Here is a 15,356-nt window from a genome sequence, read left to right on the forward strand (position 1 = left end):
CTTGGAAAGATCATGGAACAGATCCTCCTAGAAGCTATGCTAAGGCGCATGGAGGACAGAGAGGTGATTCGAGACAGCCAGTGTGGCTTCACCAAGGGTAAGTCCTGCCTGACCAACCTAGTGGCCTTCTATGATGGAGTGACTACATCAGTGGACAAGGGAAGAGCTACAGATGTCATCTCTCTGGACTTCTGTAAGGCCTTTGACAGTCTACCATGACATCCTTCTCTAAATTGGAGAGATATGGATTTGATGGATGGACTGTTCAGTGGATGAGGAGTTGGTTGGATGGTCGTATCCAGAGGGCAGTGGTCAACGGCTCAATATCCAGATGGAGATCAGTGACGAGTAGTGTCCCTCAGGGGTCCATATTGGGACCAGTACTGTTTAATATCTTCATCAATGACATAGACAGTGGGATCGAGTGCACCCTCAGCAAGTTTGCAGACGACACCAAGCTGAGTGGTGCGGTTGACGTGCCTGAGGGACAAGATGCCATCCAGAGGGAACTGGACCTGGACCTGGACAAGCTCAAGAAGTGGGCCCTTGTGACCCTCATGAGGTTCAACAAGGCCAAGTGCAAGGTCCTGCACCTGGGTTGGGGGAACCCCCAGTAGCAATACAGGCTGGGGGATGAAGGGATTGAGAGCAGCCCTGCAGAGAAGGACTTGTGGGTACTGGTGGATGAAAAGCTGGACATGAGCCGACAATGTGTGCTTGCAGCCCAGAAAGCCAGCTGTATCCTGGGCTGCATCAAAAGAAGGGTGGCCAGCAGGTCGAGGGAGGTGATTCTGCCCCTCTACTCCACTCTGGTGAGACCCCACCTGGAGTACTGCATCCAGCTCTGGGGTCCCCAGCATAAGAAAGACATGGACCTGTTGGAGTGGGTCCAGAGGAGGGCCACAAAAATAATTGGAGGGATGGAGCACATCTCCTATGAAGAAAGGCTGAGAGAGTTGGGGTTGTTCAGCCTGGAGAAGAGAAGGCTGTAGGGAGACCTTATTGTGGCCTTTCAGTGCTTAAAAGGGGCTTATAAGAAAGACGGGCACAGACTTTTTAGCAGGGCCTGTAGCGATAGGACAAGGGACAATGGTTTTAAACTAAAGGAGAGTAGATTTAGACTAGCTATAAGGAAGAAATTTTTTACCATGAGGGTGGTGAATCATTCAAACAGGTTGCCCAGAGAGGTGGTGGATGCCCCATCCCTGGAAACATTCAAGGTCAGACTGGATGGGGCTCTGAGCTACCTGACCTAGTTGAAGATGTCCCTTCTCATTGCAGGGGGGATTGAACTAGATGACCTCTAAAGGTCCCTTCCAACCCAAACCATTCTATGATTCAGTTATCTCCTTAGTGTTCAGCCAGCTCACCAATTTGAGAGTCCAGTCATATCATATATTTTGGAAGAAAAACTCCTTGAAAAGGAGATTGTGGTATTCTGCACCATTATTAAATTACAGGTTGCCTTTATACTGTTTGTCTTAATGATGTCATTGCATGTGAAATACATGTTGGTAATCTTCTTTTCATATTTCACCATTAAGAATGATAGTTATGTTCCTGCATGGAAATGGATTGTGGACATGAAAAGTTGAGGAAACATTCAGGTTTACTTGGAGGTCAAAGCTGTGTTTTTCCTTGAAGATTTTAAAGCAATGTGAAGACCTTTCTTTCATCTTGCAAGAAAGGTAGAAAGAGTCTGTTTCTTCTCCCAGCAGCTCGGTATTGCTTTTCCTTCATTCATTTCATGAATGAAAAAAGGAATAAAAGGGATTACCTTTTAAAGGTTCTTGTAAATTACAAATCTCTTCTTTTGCACATTTTCACATGCCATAGATGTCATAACCTCATGTCACGTTATGACAGCACTTGTAGCCAAAGATAAAGCTTGTCTTTGGTGGAAGAGGTGACAACGTATGATTGTTTCGTAGATGTTCCTTTGTCTTCTTGAGATTCAGGCCACAAATAAAACATCGTGATGATTCTGGCAGTGAGACTGGGAAGCAAGAAATAGTTTGGGAAATCAAGATTCTGCAAGAGGGTATGGAGCTAACTTGTGGGATATTTAGGGGAGTGCTGTGCAAGAGCAACACAGTGTTAGTCCGAGCAACAGTGCAAGTCAGTATGGGTATAGAGGTTTTGAAGTGGAGGGGAGCGGCTCCAAGATAAAGGTAGTTAAATAATGATTTTGTGCTCCTCTGATTTAAACAGTTTTTTATTTTTCTGTGCATGATTCTCACCACTATTTGTTTGATTCTTTCTAACCCACAAATGTTTAATATTGATTTGAGCCATGTTGAACTTCGAGGAGCAAACTGTTCTTGATAGCCTGCCTTTACCATAGCTGAGTTCTCTATCTCAGCCATGCATCATCTTGCTTGTAATCTTGGCATTGTTCAAGCCTCAGACTTATTTATTTATTTATTTACTCATGTGACTTGGGAAAGAGGGTAACCACCAGGAGATAAGACCTGTTACTTGTATGGCAAATAATTTTCAAGATAAGAAAAGCAGTACTAATTTTCAGATGTTTACTTCTGAGACAGTTGAAATGTAATGCTCATTATCTTCTCCTTAACATTGTGGTTCAGGGAATAAAACAAAGTATTTAATGATGTATTCCTCTTGGCTTGAATGGTGGCGTATAGCACCAGTTGTGTTTCAGGCACTTGAATTAGTTGTCATGGATGACTGCTGGGTGCAGAACTGATGGAATAGGTGTAGAGGTCACTTACCAACTGTTGTGTAGATGCCTGTAAAATGCAGCACAATGCTCAATTTGCAGATGTATATTTATTGTGTTTAAAAAGGAATTGAGAAGTACCAGGCTATATCTCATTTGCTGGCATGTTTGTTGTGTGGCTAACTGGAATGTCTCATTTATGGCTATTTATAAGTCATTTTTTTCAATTCCTTTCTCTAGAGTCCATAAGCGTATTGAATGATGCTCTAAGTCACATAGAGTCTCAAGGGAATGTTTCTATGAATTCAACAAGCTCTGGATCAGTGGTTTCTTCATCTGTTGACACGGTAAGTACCTCTGTCTACTAGATGCACTCCAAGTTAGGTGAAAACCTTGAGCAGAGAGACTTGTGTTGCTGATGATCTTCTACTCTGGCTTGCTGTCTGCAAAAAGAAAGGTGGGTTTTAAACTGTGAAGTGAGGGAGCAGAATTGAAAACATCTCCAGACTCCACTCTTCATTTTTCTTATTGATGATGGAAAAACTTAAGGCTAAATAGACTGAATAATGCAGAATGCAAGTGTTTGTAAGTTCTGTAAGGCTCTTTAGTTAGGGTATTGTTCAGAAAAGGGGCAGGAGATGGGTCTTGTTGGGCAACGTGGTTTTGCTCTGGCTCCTTCTCTATAGATAGATAATTTTTCCTCATTTCAATCTTATTACAGTGTTAAATTATTTCATTCGTGGTTTGTTTTAGAAAAATTCTCATGCATTGCTGGGAGCGGAGCTGTATGAAGTTATACTACTTATTCTTGAAGTAAATTGCTTGCAGCAAGATGTAATGCATTACATTAGGGTTGCTTGTACTGCAACAAATACGTTAATATTTTATGGTATATTTATTATTCATACTTTATGTTTACATGTGACTATAAAGAAAATGCTCAAACATGAACTTTGTTTGATATGAGAATTATAGAAAGAATGCAAGTACAATATTAACTATTACGAAGTTTTATTTTATACTGACTTTTAATTTCCAGGCAAGCATTGCTGGCCGGGAATTGGCTACCAATGTGTATACATATACTCACTTAGAGCCTATTCTATATGCCCTTGGTGTGGGAATGTCAACTAAGGATCCAGATCACCTGAAATTTCTGTTTGAAGGAAGTGAAGAGTTCTGCTGTTTACCTAGCTTTGGAGTAATTCCTGCTCAGACTTCGATGTTTAATGGTGTTACTTCTCTTCCAGGACTAAATATTGATCTTGCAAAGGTATGGAAGAGTTAAGTATCTGATTTTGTTTGTGCTTTATATAACTATAAGGGACTTTAATTAGTATGTTTGTAATATTAATAAATTCCCTTTATTCTAGAAAAGGAAAATTCAGTGTTTTGTATTCTTACATCCTAAGAAATTATTCATTTACTGCACTTGTATAACCTCTATCTTCCTAAGATAGTATGAATGATTGATTTTTTTGTTAAATTTTAATTTGTGTTCACTATGCTTTTATTAAACCACAAAAGTTTAAAACTTTCTTTGAAAATATTTGCTGTTGGGGATGAAATTGGAAAAACAAACCAAAAAACTTGGGGGGGTGTTATTTGTTTGTTCTGAACACTTTCTAAAATTACTATATGTTTCCTTGCAATTGTGATGGGGGAAGCAATAGAATGTATTGATTGCTGTTATAGCAATGCCTTTCTTTACATAGATGCTGCATGGTGAGCAATATCTGGAACTGTATAAACCATTACCAACTTCAGGTCAGTCCTTTTGTGTTGCTGATTTGCTTTTCACTATGGCAACAGTTCCTGTAGCCATATTACAAATGGAAATATGGAAGTTCTGTTTCCAAATGGATTTTTTGCATATTCTTTTTACAAGGGGTGAGGGAGAAGAGAGGCAACGTGTTGCATTATTGAAGGAATTCTGAAACTCTGTGTTCTTGGTATCAGGTGTTGCTTTTCTATAGTATACTTAGTAAATTCATGCCTAATCTTTAATATAATAAACAAATACGCTACATGCTGGTGTATTACTCATACAATTTCATACTGACTAGCAGAACTTTTAATCTTTCTGTAAGGTTGTATCATAGAACTTTTGGGATGTTTACCTAAAAATTCTTCAATGTTGGTTTCATCTGTGTGCCTATAAGAGGATAAGATTTAAATTATGTATGTAAAGGAGGAATGGACATCTCAATGAGGAGGCTAAAAACCAATTACTTTTCTGCCTGTCAAAATTCTCAAGATATTAGTTACTGCAGTAGCAAGCTCTTTTCACAGATGGCTGTGTTTTCCCAGATTACAACACTTGAGAGGTGCTTGTTAGACTCATTCAGGATATGCATGCATGTGTCTGGGTTTCTTCATTAGTAGTTTTTAAAAATTAACTTTTCCAGAGTGTAGAAGGAAAAAAAAAAATCTTGCAAGCCACAGATGAATGGCATAATTTCTTGTTGAAACAAAAAGGAGATGTGTGAAAGTTATATTAATGTCAAAGAAGCCTGATAATTAATAATAGATTACCAGGACTTCATAAAGCTTTTTATTTTTCCATTTGATAGGCTGATTATGTAAACATATATGGTTACATATCTCTCTAGAGTAATAACCTCTTTAGAGACAAATTTCATAAACCCACAGGCCCAGGCCCTGAGCTGAGCTTCTCTTCTGTAGGACTGTAGTTGTCTCAGCCCTCTTGAAATTTGTGGACAATCCTTAAGTGATTGGAGCTACCTTTGAAGTTACCGATGAGTTTGAGTCTGAAATGTGATTTGTGTTTAGCTCTGAATACCTAAACTATAGCAAGATTCTATTAAAAAAAAATCCCCAAAACGTAAAAAAAAAAAAAAGAATTCCTCACATCTGCAAACCAAGATTTGCAAAGATTCCCAGACAGTTTCATTATAATCATGATGATTGTGATTACTATGACTATTACTATGATTATTATTACTATTGTTAGTAGTGGTAGTAAGGAAGTGTAAAGAGTGATCTGTGGACTTAATTCCTGAAGCAAAACCTTACAACATGTACATGTTCTTCTTTTCTCATAGGGCAATTAACTTCAGTTTCAACTATTGCTGATATTCTCGACAAAGGATCAGGAGCAGTCTTGCTTATAGATGGTAAGAAGGTTTATGATTTTTGGAGGGGATGCAGTAAAATTTGACAGGCTCGGTTTTTAACTAGCTGTACCAATAACTGCCAGCCTTTCCACAGTAAAGACTGTTAGCTTATTAAATCTCAATGAGAGCTGAGAAATGAGCTAATTAGCAATAGCTGTGTAAATGTATCATGTAATTGTTCTTGGGCAGTTAACGTACTGAAATAAGAACACTCTCTTTGGAAAAAGATTTCAGAGAAGGTTTGTTTTTTTCCTGTGTAGGTGGAATAGTGCACTATGCAAACTGAACAAAGTTCTTTAATAATACTACTTAGTCCTATCTGAAGGCAGCCATTTTAGATTCTGCCACCCTTCAGCAAGGGGATGTGTCTGCACGCATGTGTGCGTGTGTTTTGTGGGATGGTTTTGCAAAGGTTAGTCATATGTGTATGTTGTGTAGACTCATCTGCAAAGCAGCCATCTTTAAGAGCATGTCCTGCATTCTTTTTTTATGTCTGCATTATTCTTTTCTAAACAAAACAAAACCCCATTTCCTTCTGCTTGTGTCAGAATGTCTCTGGAAGTTCATAAGTTGTAGTTTTCAGAATTTTGATATCTTTAGGTGTGGTTGTACCAAGGTCCCTTGGGAAATTAGACTGCAAGAGTGGGTTAATAGGCAGTGAATCTCTAAGCGTTCTTGAGCTTTTATTCCTTCAGTGTACAGATAAAATTGTAAAAAGGTCTTTACTGTCCCTTTGTTCCTCCTAGCTGTGTTTTGCTTCCATACTGGGCTAACATTAAGCCTGTCTGTTTCTGCAACATGCAAAAGTTCTTTTTGTGAGCAAAGTCTTAGTGGTTTTTAAATTTCTTCTCGAACTGGAAATGAACATTATTAACAATACTGTAAATTTCAGTCTAAGTTGTAAGGGAGTGGAATAGGCATGAACTGGAAATAGGAAGCTGAATCTTGATTCAGTTTAAGAAGTTTAACTTCTTCAAAAGAAGGAACAGGTGACCTTAAACTAAAGCTTGCTCTGGACCTTTTTTCATACAAGGTACTAGTACCACTTTTTGTATGGGTTGGTAATGTGCTTTACACATTAGGGATTCTTAATAGCTTCTAATACATCATATTTTATGGCACAATTCTACCATATTTAAAAAAATTGCTAATGCAGTGTGAGATGCTGAAATAAATACTAATTTCAGCACTCTTGTAAAATATTTTTAGCACCTTGAATGTCATCAGCATTTTGTTACCTCGTTTTTTAATTTTAATGCTTTCATATAGGTAAAATTCATGATAATGTTATTTGAAACAGATCATTAGTCTTCACTAGTCAGAAGTGACTTGCAACAGTGCAACATGAAAGCGTGACCATTGTCTCTTCAGTTGTTAAAATAAGCTTTGTCATGTTTGAAGCTGAACTTTTCTCTTGTAACAACATGTGCTAGCTATGTGAAAAAGGAGATTGAAGACAATATATGACCTTCCTGTTTTGTTGTCTTTCAGTGAATACCTATTGTGGAAAGGACCTAGTGTGTTATAATCAGTTCTCTTTGTTTTTTGTTGGAGCTGGAGGATTTGGTGGAAAACGAACATCAGAAAAGGCCAAGGTAAATTCACACATATTCATGTTTAAAAAAAACACATAAAAACTTTGGTCAACACTGCAAGAAAAATATTTGCTACATCAACTTGGAAGGATAAACTAGCATGGCGGTACAAACTCAAATGGAATTTAAATACTTCTGTTCCTTGAAGAGCCTGAGTGAAAAGGTACTATTCAGGGCCTGGGAAACCAGTGGTTTTGTTTTGACAGTTAGGGAGAAAAGTGAATTGCTAAACATGCAACTGATGAGATATTCCTCCATTCAAATATTTGAAATTACAGATATGGAATATCCTAATGGAAAACAGAATAGGAGATTCTCTGGAGAATGTTTAGGAGATTCTCTGGAAAATGTTTAGAATCTAAATTCTGTGGACTTGGAATTAGAAAATGATGTCTGAAGTTAAAATAAAATTGAAATTCATATAAAATGCATGATGATGTGGACAGCATGCTCCTCTAGAGGATTTGTATTAGATCTTTTAGAAGAGGGTCTTTTGAAGTTGACAGTGTAGCAGGCTGTAATCTGACCCAATTTGACCCAATTAATTCCATAGAAGTGGTAAAATCTGCTACATGTTATACTTTGGGCTGTGCTAAATTCCTTAAAATCCTACTACTGTAGGTCAGATGGAAGACGCTATCAGTTCAACTGTCCAGTTTGGCAAGAGTCTTATTGACTCTTCGTTTTATGAAACCTAAATGTAAGCTTTGCAAACAAAAGAAACTTTACGTGTTTTGATTTTATGTGTTTAGTTACTCCTAATCATGCTCTCTGTAAGTGAACATATGAGGAGAGTTACTGGTTTCTTGTTAAAAGCTAGCTTGGGAAAGGTTTTATTTTCTCAGTCTACTTTTGATCTGAAAAATTTTTAGAGACCTCTTAGATCAGAACAAGAACAGAGAAGTGGCTTTAATTTGTAAGTCTTGGTTTTCTCAAGTAGATTTGGGTAGCTTTACCTCTTTTGTATGTAGCTTTAAGAGCAGATTTTTTGGCTGCTCTTGTTTGAGCCTGGGCAGCAAGGAGAGTGACAAAGAAGTTGAGATTTTAGATACTTTGTCTAGGGGCCTACCACTGAGCTGTTGGATTGTGCCAACTAGACTCATGAGAGAGTCCTGACTTAAACCTGTCTCAGCTCTGCTGTCATGATCCCATTGCAATTTCTGCCTCAGGGCTTACATCTGCAATTGGGAATACGTGATCTGTGTGATGTCAGTTTAGCATTACAGTGTGTTCTGCTGCTCCACCTCAGAGATTTTCTTTGCTTCTGTTTAAGGGGGTGAGGGGGCTACTTACATTTAAAAATAAATTGATACCTAGTGATAATTTCGTGTGTATGTATACAGAGAGTGTTCATGTTTAGTTTAGTAACTTGTTTTTCATGTGTTATATTTGTGCTAATAGGTATGATCATATGTTAGTATTGAAAGGTGTTGCTCTAGTAAAAAGACTAGCTCAATAAAAAGCTGAGAAGTGCTCAAATGTGTGGTATTAGGTCTGAACTTGCAATTTCTAGAAGAGATCTCTAGGTGTAGCTATTTATAAATCTATGTGTTTGCGTGAAAGAGGTTTGGAAAGCATAAAGAGGAAAAGAGAGAAGTAGCATTATAGTTTCTCACTTCCAGTGGAGTAGAACTCCTGCATTTTGGGAGAGGATTAACAAATGACAAACAATGTCACATGAACACATAGTGTGTATGTCCAAATGCACGAAGTAGCTACCTGCATGAGGTACCTAACATACAACTATTGTCTCCTTCAATACTGTGTTTAAGGGTACTGCCAGCTATGACCGAATGTTGTCATTGTGAACTAGAGCCTTGAGGCACTACAGTAATAAACAGATAATTGAATAGAGGCTATTTTAAGCTCAGTATTTTTGAGAATTTATAAGGAAATACCTAGGTTTTGTACATCTGTAACACTGTAGGCAATGTTCTTTGGGATTTCTGGATGTAAACTTACAAGGTTTTTTTGACTTAAATCTGTATCAATTATATAGAAGTTTTCCCATATGTAACTTTACAAATCAAATCTTGAAATGTCTGCTACTTCAAAGAGAAATGGGAAAAGCCTCCGAGTAGTATAAAAAATTCACAGAATATTATTACAGGCAGTGTATAAAAGTCTTTGATGGAACCCTAAATTCTTCTATGGTCAGATTTTATAATAGCGCATGTAAAAAAAAATAGTGGTTTAAAGGAAAGGTTGCTAATCTGTTGTGGTGGCATCAGTGAGTCTGGTGTAGTGCCTTGGCACTTTTTAGTTAAACATTGCACTTCAGGCAACTGCAACTTCTTCACTCTATTTAGTGAAGTATGAGAATGCTATATAAATGATTTTACATTTTGAAATATTAAGAATACCTGTTTCAGGCAGCAGTCCTTCTTCTGATAGAAGAAAACAAAATGTAGTCTAGTTAAGACAACACAGTGATAGCAAATTCAATAGAGGCCTCTGCATGCAAGAGGCCAGTTTCAAATGGTAAATTTTCCTGCTTTGTCTCTGCAAACCTTCCCAATTAAAAAGAGTTTCACTTCCCTCTGTGCCAAAAAGAAATCCCAAGCTGATCAGACATATTTTATAATGTGTCTTTTTGTCACCTTACACTTTTATTGTATCTGCAAACTAAGGAGAACAAAATTCCAAGTTGAGGTCTATGATGAGCAAGACGTTGCATAAGTCATGTCTCTCCTCTTGAATTGGGGTTTTCTTCCCCTACTGGCAGAAGGGTTTCCTTAATTATTCATATGTTGGCTAATTTTAACGTCTTAATGACTCAGTAGGTCAGGTTGAGTTTCTTTAAACCAACTGGAAATAGATTGGCAAGCCATTCTTGTTTTGAAAGCATGTTAGGTAGTGTCCTTGCTATCAACCTGATTAATGTGGTTCTCTGAAGTGATAAAAGCAGGAGTGATGTTATCAAGTCTTCAACCCAAGAGGCAGCTTTGCTCTCCTGTTAATAAACAGGAAAGAGCCGTTGCTGTTATTAGATGTGAAACTACACATCACTCAGTTTCCTTTGATTTCTCTTTACTTTGGTAAAAAGCTTACACAAACTAAGATTAAGTAGAATTACTACAGGTGAGAGTCAAGTTGCTTACTTTCAATTTAGAGCTTATGCCAGTTTCTCATCGGGCTTTTTTTTGTTTGTTTTGAAGACCCAAGAAGGAGAGGGGAAAAAAAGATTTCAGCTACTTTAATAGTTTTGAATTGGTTATGATGTTCTTTGTGTTTATCATGATCTAGGGTGTTCTCTGTCAGTCTGTTGGTAAAGTTTATATCTTCAGAACTGAACAATGAAGCTGTAGATTGCACAAAGAACAGCTTTTGTACAATAATGTGGAGCTTAATATGCAGCATGTAATTGCAAAAATAAAAGAAAAAAGCGCAGAACAAAAAAAAAGAGCTGGAAGCTCTTAAAGGCCAAAAATTATGTTGTCCATGTGTGAGGTAGTAAATCCTTTTGTACTCCGTTGTGCTTTTCTAAAGTATTATTTTAAAAGCTTCATTTTTGTTTCTGTGTTCCAAAACACTGATGTTCTATGAGACAACTACTTTTTCTGAGTCAATAATTCTTGCTTTTGAGCTTTTTTGGATAGTTTCAAAGAAATGTGATCAAACTGATCAGCTATATCATGTAACTGTTAGCCAGATCTGCTCAGGATCACTATCTTTGTAAAGCTAACCTTGATAAGAGACCTTTTCTGGACTAAATATTCTTTTCTATTTGTCTGTAAATGTAGAAAGGGTAGGAGGAACCTTAACAGCTTTGTAAGTACGTTTTCTTTTTGTACATACCTGACATATTCTGGCATGGGTATGGATAAAAGATTTTTGCAGTGAAATATTAATACTACTACTTTTGCTTCAGGTAACAGTGAATCCACCCAAGAGACCCCCTGATGCTGTAATTTCTGATGTAACAACAGCTGATCAGGTAAAGTTTTGCATGCTCTAGGTGTGGAAATGTTTTTTTTTGTTTGGAGAAAGGAGTCTTGTATGATGTTCACTAATAGTTCAAATTTTCTGATCTACCTCAGGTATTTATGTATGTATATTTGTGTGTGTATATGTATATATGTGTGTGTGTATATCTATGTATAACATGAAGCTAAAATTTGTGCTAGGTTAACTTATGACTGTGTTCAATGTACTATCTAAAACATTCTTTTCATAAGGCTGATGCAATTTTATAATTGTTTATTACAAAACTGTACATAGAAGGAGGAAATGAACATTTGTATTCTGTTGTAGTTTAAAAAAAAAAAAAGAGGTTCAAAACCTATGAAATTTAAAACAAATGGTGCAAGCAAACACATCATGACCAAAGAAAAGTGCTGCTTAAAGTTCACAGTTTTGAAAAAGTTAAATTTCTGTAGTAGTAGTCAGGGAAACCTGAAATACTGACAGATGTCTGTCCAGGTATGTTTCCATCTGTCCACAGTCCCACTGGTTCACAGGCATCTACTTTCCGTAGGCAAAAACCTGAGTAGATAAATATATCCTGCTCTAAAGGTAAACATATGCAGGTGTCAGACAAATAAGACAGTAAAGTCTGGAGCTACCTGTATTAAGACACTGAGTAGTATTTTCAAAAGCAACTTAGTCATAGCAGGAGGCTGTAGCTTTTGGATATGCAATTAAAATGTAGAGCATCAGCTGAACTGTGGTAACTGTGATGTCTGCTGTTGTGGTTTAACCCCAGCCGGCAACTAAGCACCGCACAGGCGCTTGCTCACTTCCCTCCCCCCCTCCCCGCCCCCCCACAATGGGATGGGGGAGAGAATCGGGGAAAAAAAAAACAAACCAAAAAAACCCCAAAACCCCAAAAACTCATGGGTTGAGGTAAAAACAGTTTAATAGGACAGAAAGGAAGGAAAATAACGATAATGGTAACAATAATAATAATAAAATGACAATAATACTGACAGAATTAGAATATACAAAACCAGTGATGCACAATGCAATTGCTCACCACTCGCTGAGCAATGCCCAGTTAGCTCCTGAGCAGCAATCCACCCCTCCCGGCCAACTCCCCCTGGTTTATATACTGGGCATGACTTCATATGGTATGGAATATTCCTTTGGCCAGTTTGGGTCAGCTGTCCTGGCTGCGTCCCCACCCCCCAGCTTCTTGTGCCCCTCCAGCCTTCTTGCCGGCTGGGCATGAGAAGCTGAAAAATCCTTGACTTAGTATAAACACTACTTAGCAACAACTAAAAACATCAGTGTGTTATCAACATTATTCTCATACTAAATCCACAACATAACACTATACCAGCTACTAGGAAGAAAATTAACTCTGTCCCAGCTGAAACCAGGACATCTGATTAGCCTATGATTATATATGGAGTAATTAAACTTAAGTCTCATCCAGCTGATTTATGTGCTTGAAGTCCAAGTTAGCGCTAACCACTTAAACCGGGAAAGAGACCTTAGATCAGCATTTCTGTTTCTATCACTGATGTACTTGCTGCATCCTAAAATTCACAGCATTCATCTAGGAGGTACAGACGTTTAATTCTTCTGAACAGGCTTCATTGAAAGTTGGCAAGGTGAGCAAGGAGCAGGGAGCGGTGAGAGAGTACTTTATTCCTGGGAGGTGGTTAAATGTAGTGGAAGGTGCTCTCTAGCAGCTGGCACTTTATTAGATAAGATACAGCAACCCTAATGGCCCGATAGTTAAAAGTACTTACTTTGACAGTTGGAACCCTGGTTCAGATTTTCCTCTGTGTGATTATATTGGAATTGATTCCAGGTCCATCAATTTACAGATGATATTTATGATCTCCTTGTTCATGCAGTAATCTTAGTTTCCAAGCCCTAAACTCTTATGTCTGGAATTGTTATTGTGTATAAAATGCTAAGTTCATGAGATAAAAGAAGATGGTAGGGACCCTGTAATGCAGAAGTTGTGAAACTGCTACCGCAAAATTGATTTTTGGAAATAAAGAAAGTGGCACAGAGTAGCCACCACAGTTGTTCTATTTTAAGGTCTACTCTGACAGGTAGATATATACAGAGAATTCCTCTCCAATTAGATCTTGCAGGAGCCACAGCCAGTGGACTCTGAGAATCGCAAGAAGGCTTATCTGCCGAATTACTCAGTAGCACCTGTGCTGAAGTGTACAGGAGGGGCAGTGTGTAGAACTTGGGAACTTTATGGGCAGGAATACAGACTTTCATGTGAAGGACAGCTTGGGGAAATGTTATCAAGATTTTACATTTATGTGTCTGTGGAATAACACAGAACTGCCTAAAATCCATTTTGAAAATGGAAGCTGGCATACAAATTGCATCGAAGTTTCTGAAATTTTTTTTTTCTTAGTGTTTAAATGAGAAAGGTGTTCGCAGAAATGACTGTTGCCATTCAACTATTGAATTAGTAGAGAGTATGAGACAGACTGAAACAGTCAGTTTGCAGATGAAATTTGAGTTAACAATATGCCGTGAGATGGCATATCATCATTCCAATGATCATTGTGATATTCGCCGCTCAGTTTTTGTGTTCCAACAATTACGTGGCTAAACTGCTCTTCATAATCGCATTTTTCCCCCTTAACTTTTCGTAGCATGATCACGTAGTAAACTTCCTGATAAGTAGACCATCGTGCATGTTTTAAAAATGTTTACAGTGATGACTCCTATCTTTCACTGAAGTCAATGACTGTGGTTATCTTGAAAGTTATATTCAGTTCTTACTCAGCTACACTGGGTTAAGTTTTTTCCAAGAGGAAGAATGTTTTTTACGTGTTTTCAGACAGGAGGAAGCGCTGCTTAGTGAAGAAGATACTGGGAACAGAAGGCTAATAGCCATTTTTGCCCTTCACCATGTGTTCAGCAGAATGGAGGGTACAGCCACCTACAGTTCCTTGAAAAATGGTTGTGTTATGTCAGTGACCACTGACAGAACAAACTAATCCTTTTGGTTAGTGGTATCAAAGACTAATAGCAGGTAGTATAATAAATGTTTATCCCTTTCAAATCTGTACCTATTCCTGAGAAGTTCTTTAAACACCAACCAGTGCTTATGAATGAGTTGCAGTACCATGGTATAAGCTGCTTAGAGATGAAAAATGGTTAAGAAAAATTTAGAAGAAGTATCCGACCTTCTAAAAGGCTTTAAGGCTTAAAATTTACATCCTGCTGAAGAAGGACATAAAATATTGCTTCTGTGTGTTCATGAATTTTTCCGTAAAGAACTAGGTGACATTTTTTCCATTTTGCCCTGTAGAGATGTGCATGTACAGTGGTATTTTTCCAGCTTGTTCTCTCTCTGTAACCTGAGCTATGCTTTACTAGATATACTGCCATAAATCTTTTGAATAAAATAGACCTTTTAACAGAAGATCGAGAAGTCTAGAGGGTGCTTGACTATTAGCTGTTCAGCAAGAAATGAATCATTCAATTTCAACCCTGTAGGGAATGTTTAATGTAGTTACAGAGCTTCAGTATCATCAAGCTACTCTTGTCCTGCTGGTTTTCAAACCAGGGTCTTAAATTAATCAGTCAAACAGATTTTGCTGAATGATTCCTAATGCAATTAAGAATCACAGGCAGTGAGTGACCTGTATCTCTGGAGAGTTTTGTCTCTGTAGAGTTTTCTTTTCACACCCTTCCCAAATGTGTTGATTTCTTGGGAATTCATTTTCTGATGACACACAAAATAAGCTGCAGGCGGTATTTAAAGTGGATGGTGTCCAAGTGATGCAGGTCACTTTTGACAAAGGAAACAAATATGGAGTCTTGAGTTTGGTGGGGGCTTTCTGTGGGGTTTTTTTTTTTGTTTGCTTGTGGAAAAACTCACAGCATTCTGATATTGTGCAGGTTGCCACCCAAGAAATAAACTGCTCTGTATCTTCAAATAACAGAATTAATTTCAGAATACACAACGTTGTGACAATAAATAAACAGTATAACAGTAGCCCAGAAAATGGAATT

At 37.8% G+C, this 15,356-nt stretch overlaps 1 protein-coding gene across 1 annotated transcript in view; it reads left to right on the top strand.

Moving 5' to 3' along the window:
- The window catches only part of HSD17B4 (hydroxysteroid 17-beta dehydrogenase 4), a 66,991-nt gene that overhangs the window by 23,277 nt on the left and 28,358 nt on the right, over positions 1-15,356 (top strand). Inside the window, exons 12-17 of the mRNA XM_050913374.1 lie at positions 2,924-3,030; positions 3,723-3,956; positions 4,399-4,450; positions 5,749-5,820; positions 7,312-7,415; positions 11,287-11,352. Of these exons, the coding sequence (XP_050769331.1) occupies positions 2,924-3,030; positions 3,723-3,956; positions 4,399-4,450; positions 5,749-5,820; positions 7,312-7,415; positions 11,287-11,352 (635 nt within the window). The remainder of the gene's footprint in view (positions 1-2,923; positions 3,031-3,722; positions 3,957-4,398; positions 4,451-5,748; positions 5,821-7,311; positions 7,416-11,286; positions 11,353-15,356) is intronic.

Source organism: Gymnogyps californianus, chromosome Z (genome assembly GCF_018139145.2).
Source record: "Gymnogyps californianus isolate 813 chromosome Z, ASM1813914v2, whole genome shotgun sequence".
In the NCBI taxonomy this organism is placed as follows: domain Eukaryota; kingdom Metazoa; phylum Chordata; class Aves; order Accipitriformes; family Cathartidae; genus Gymnogyps; species Gymnogyps californianus.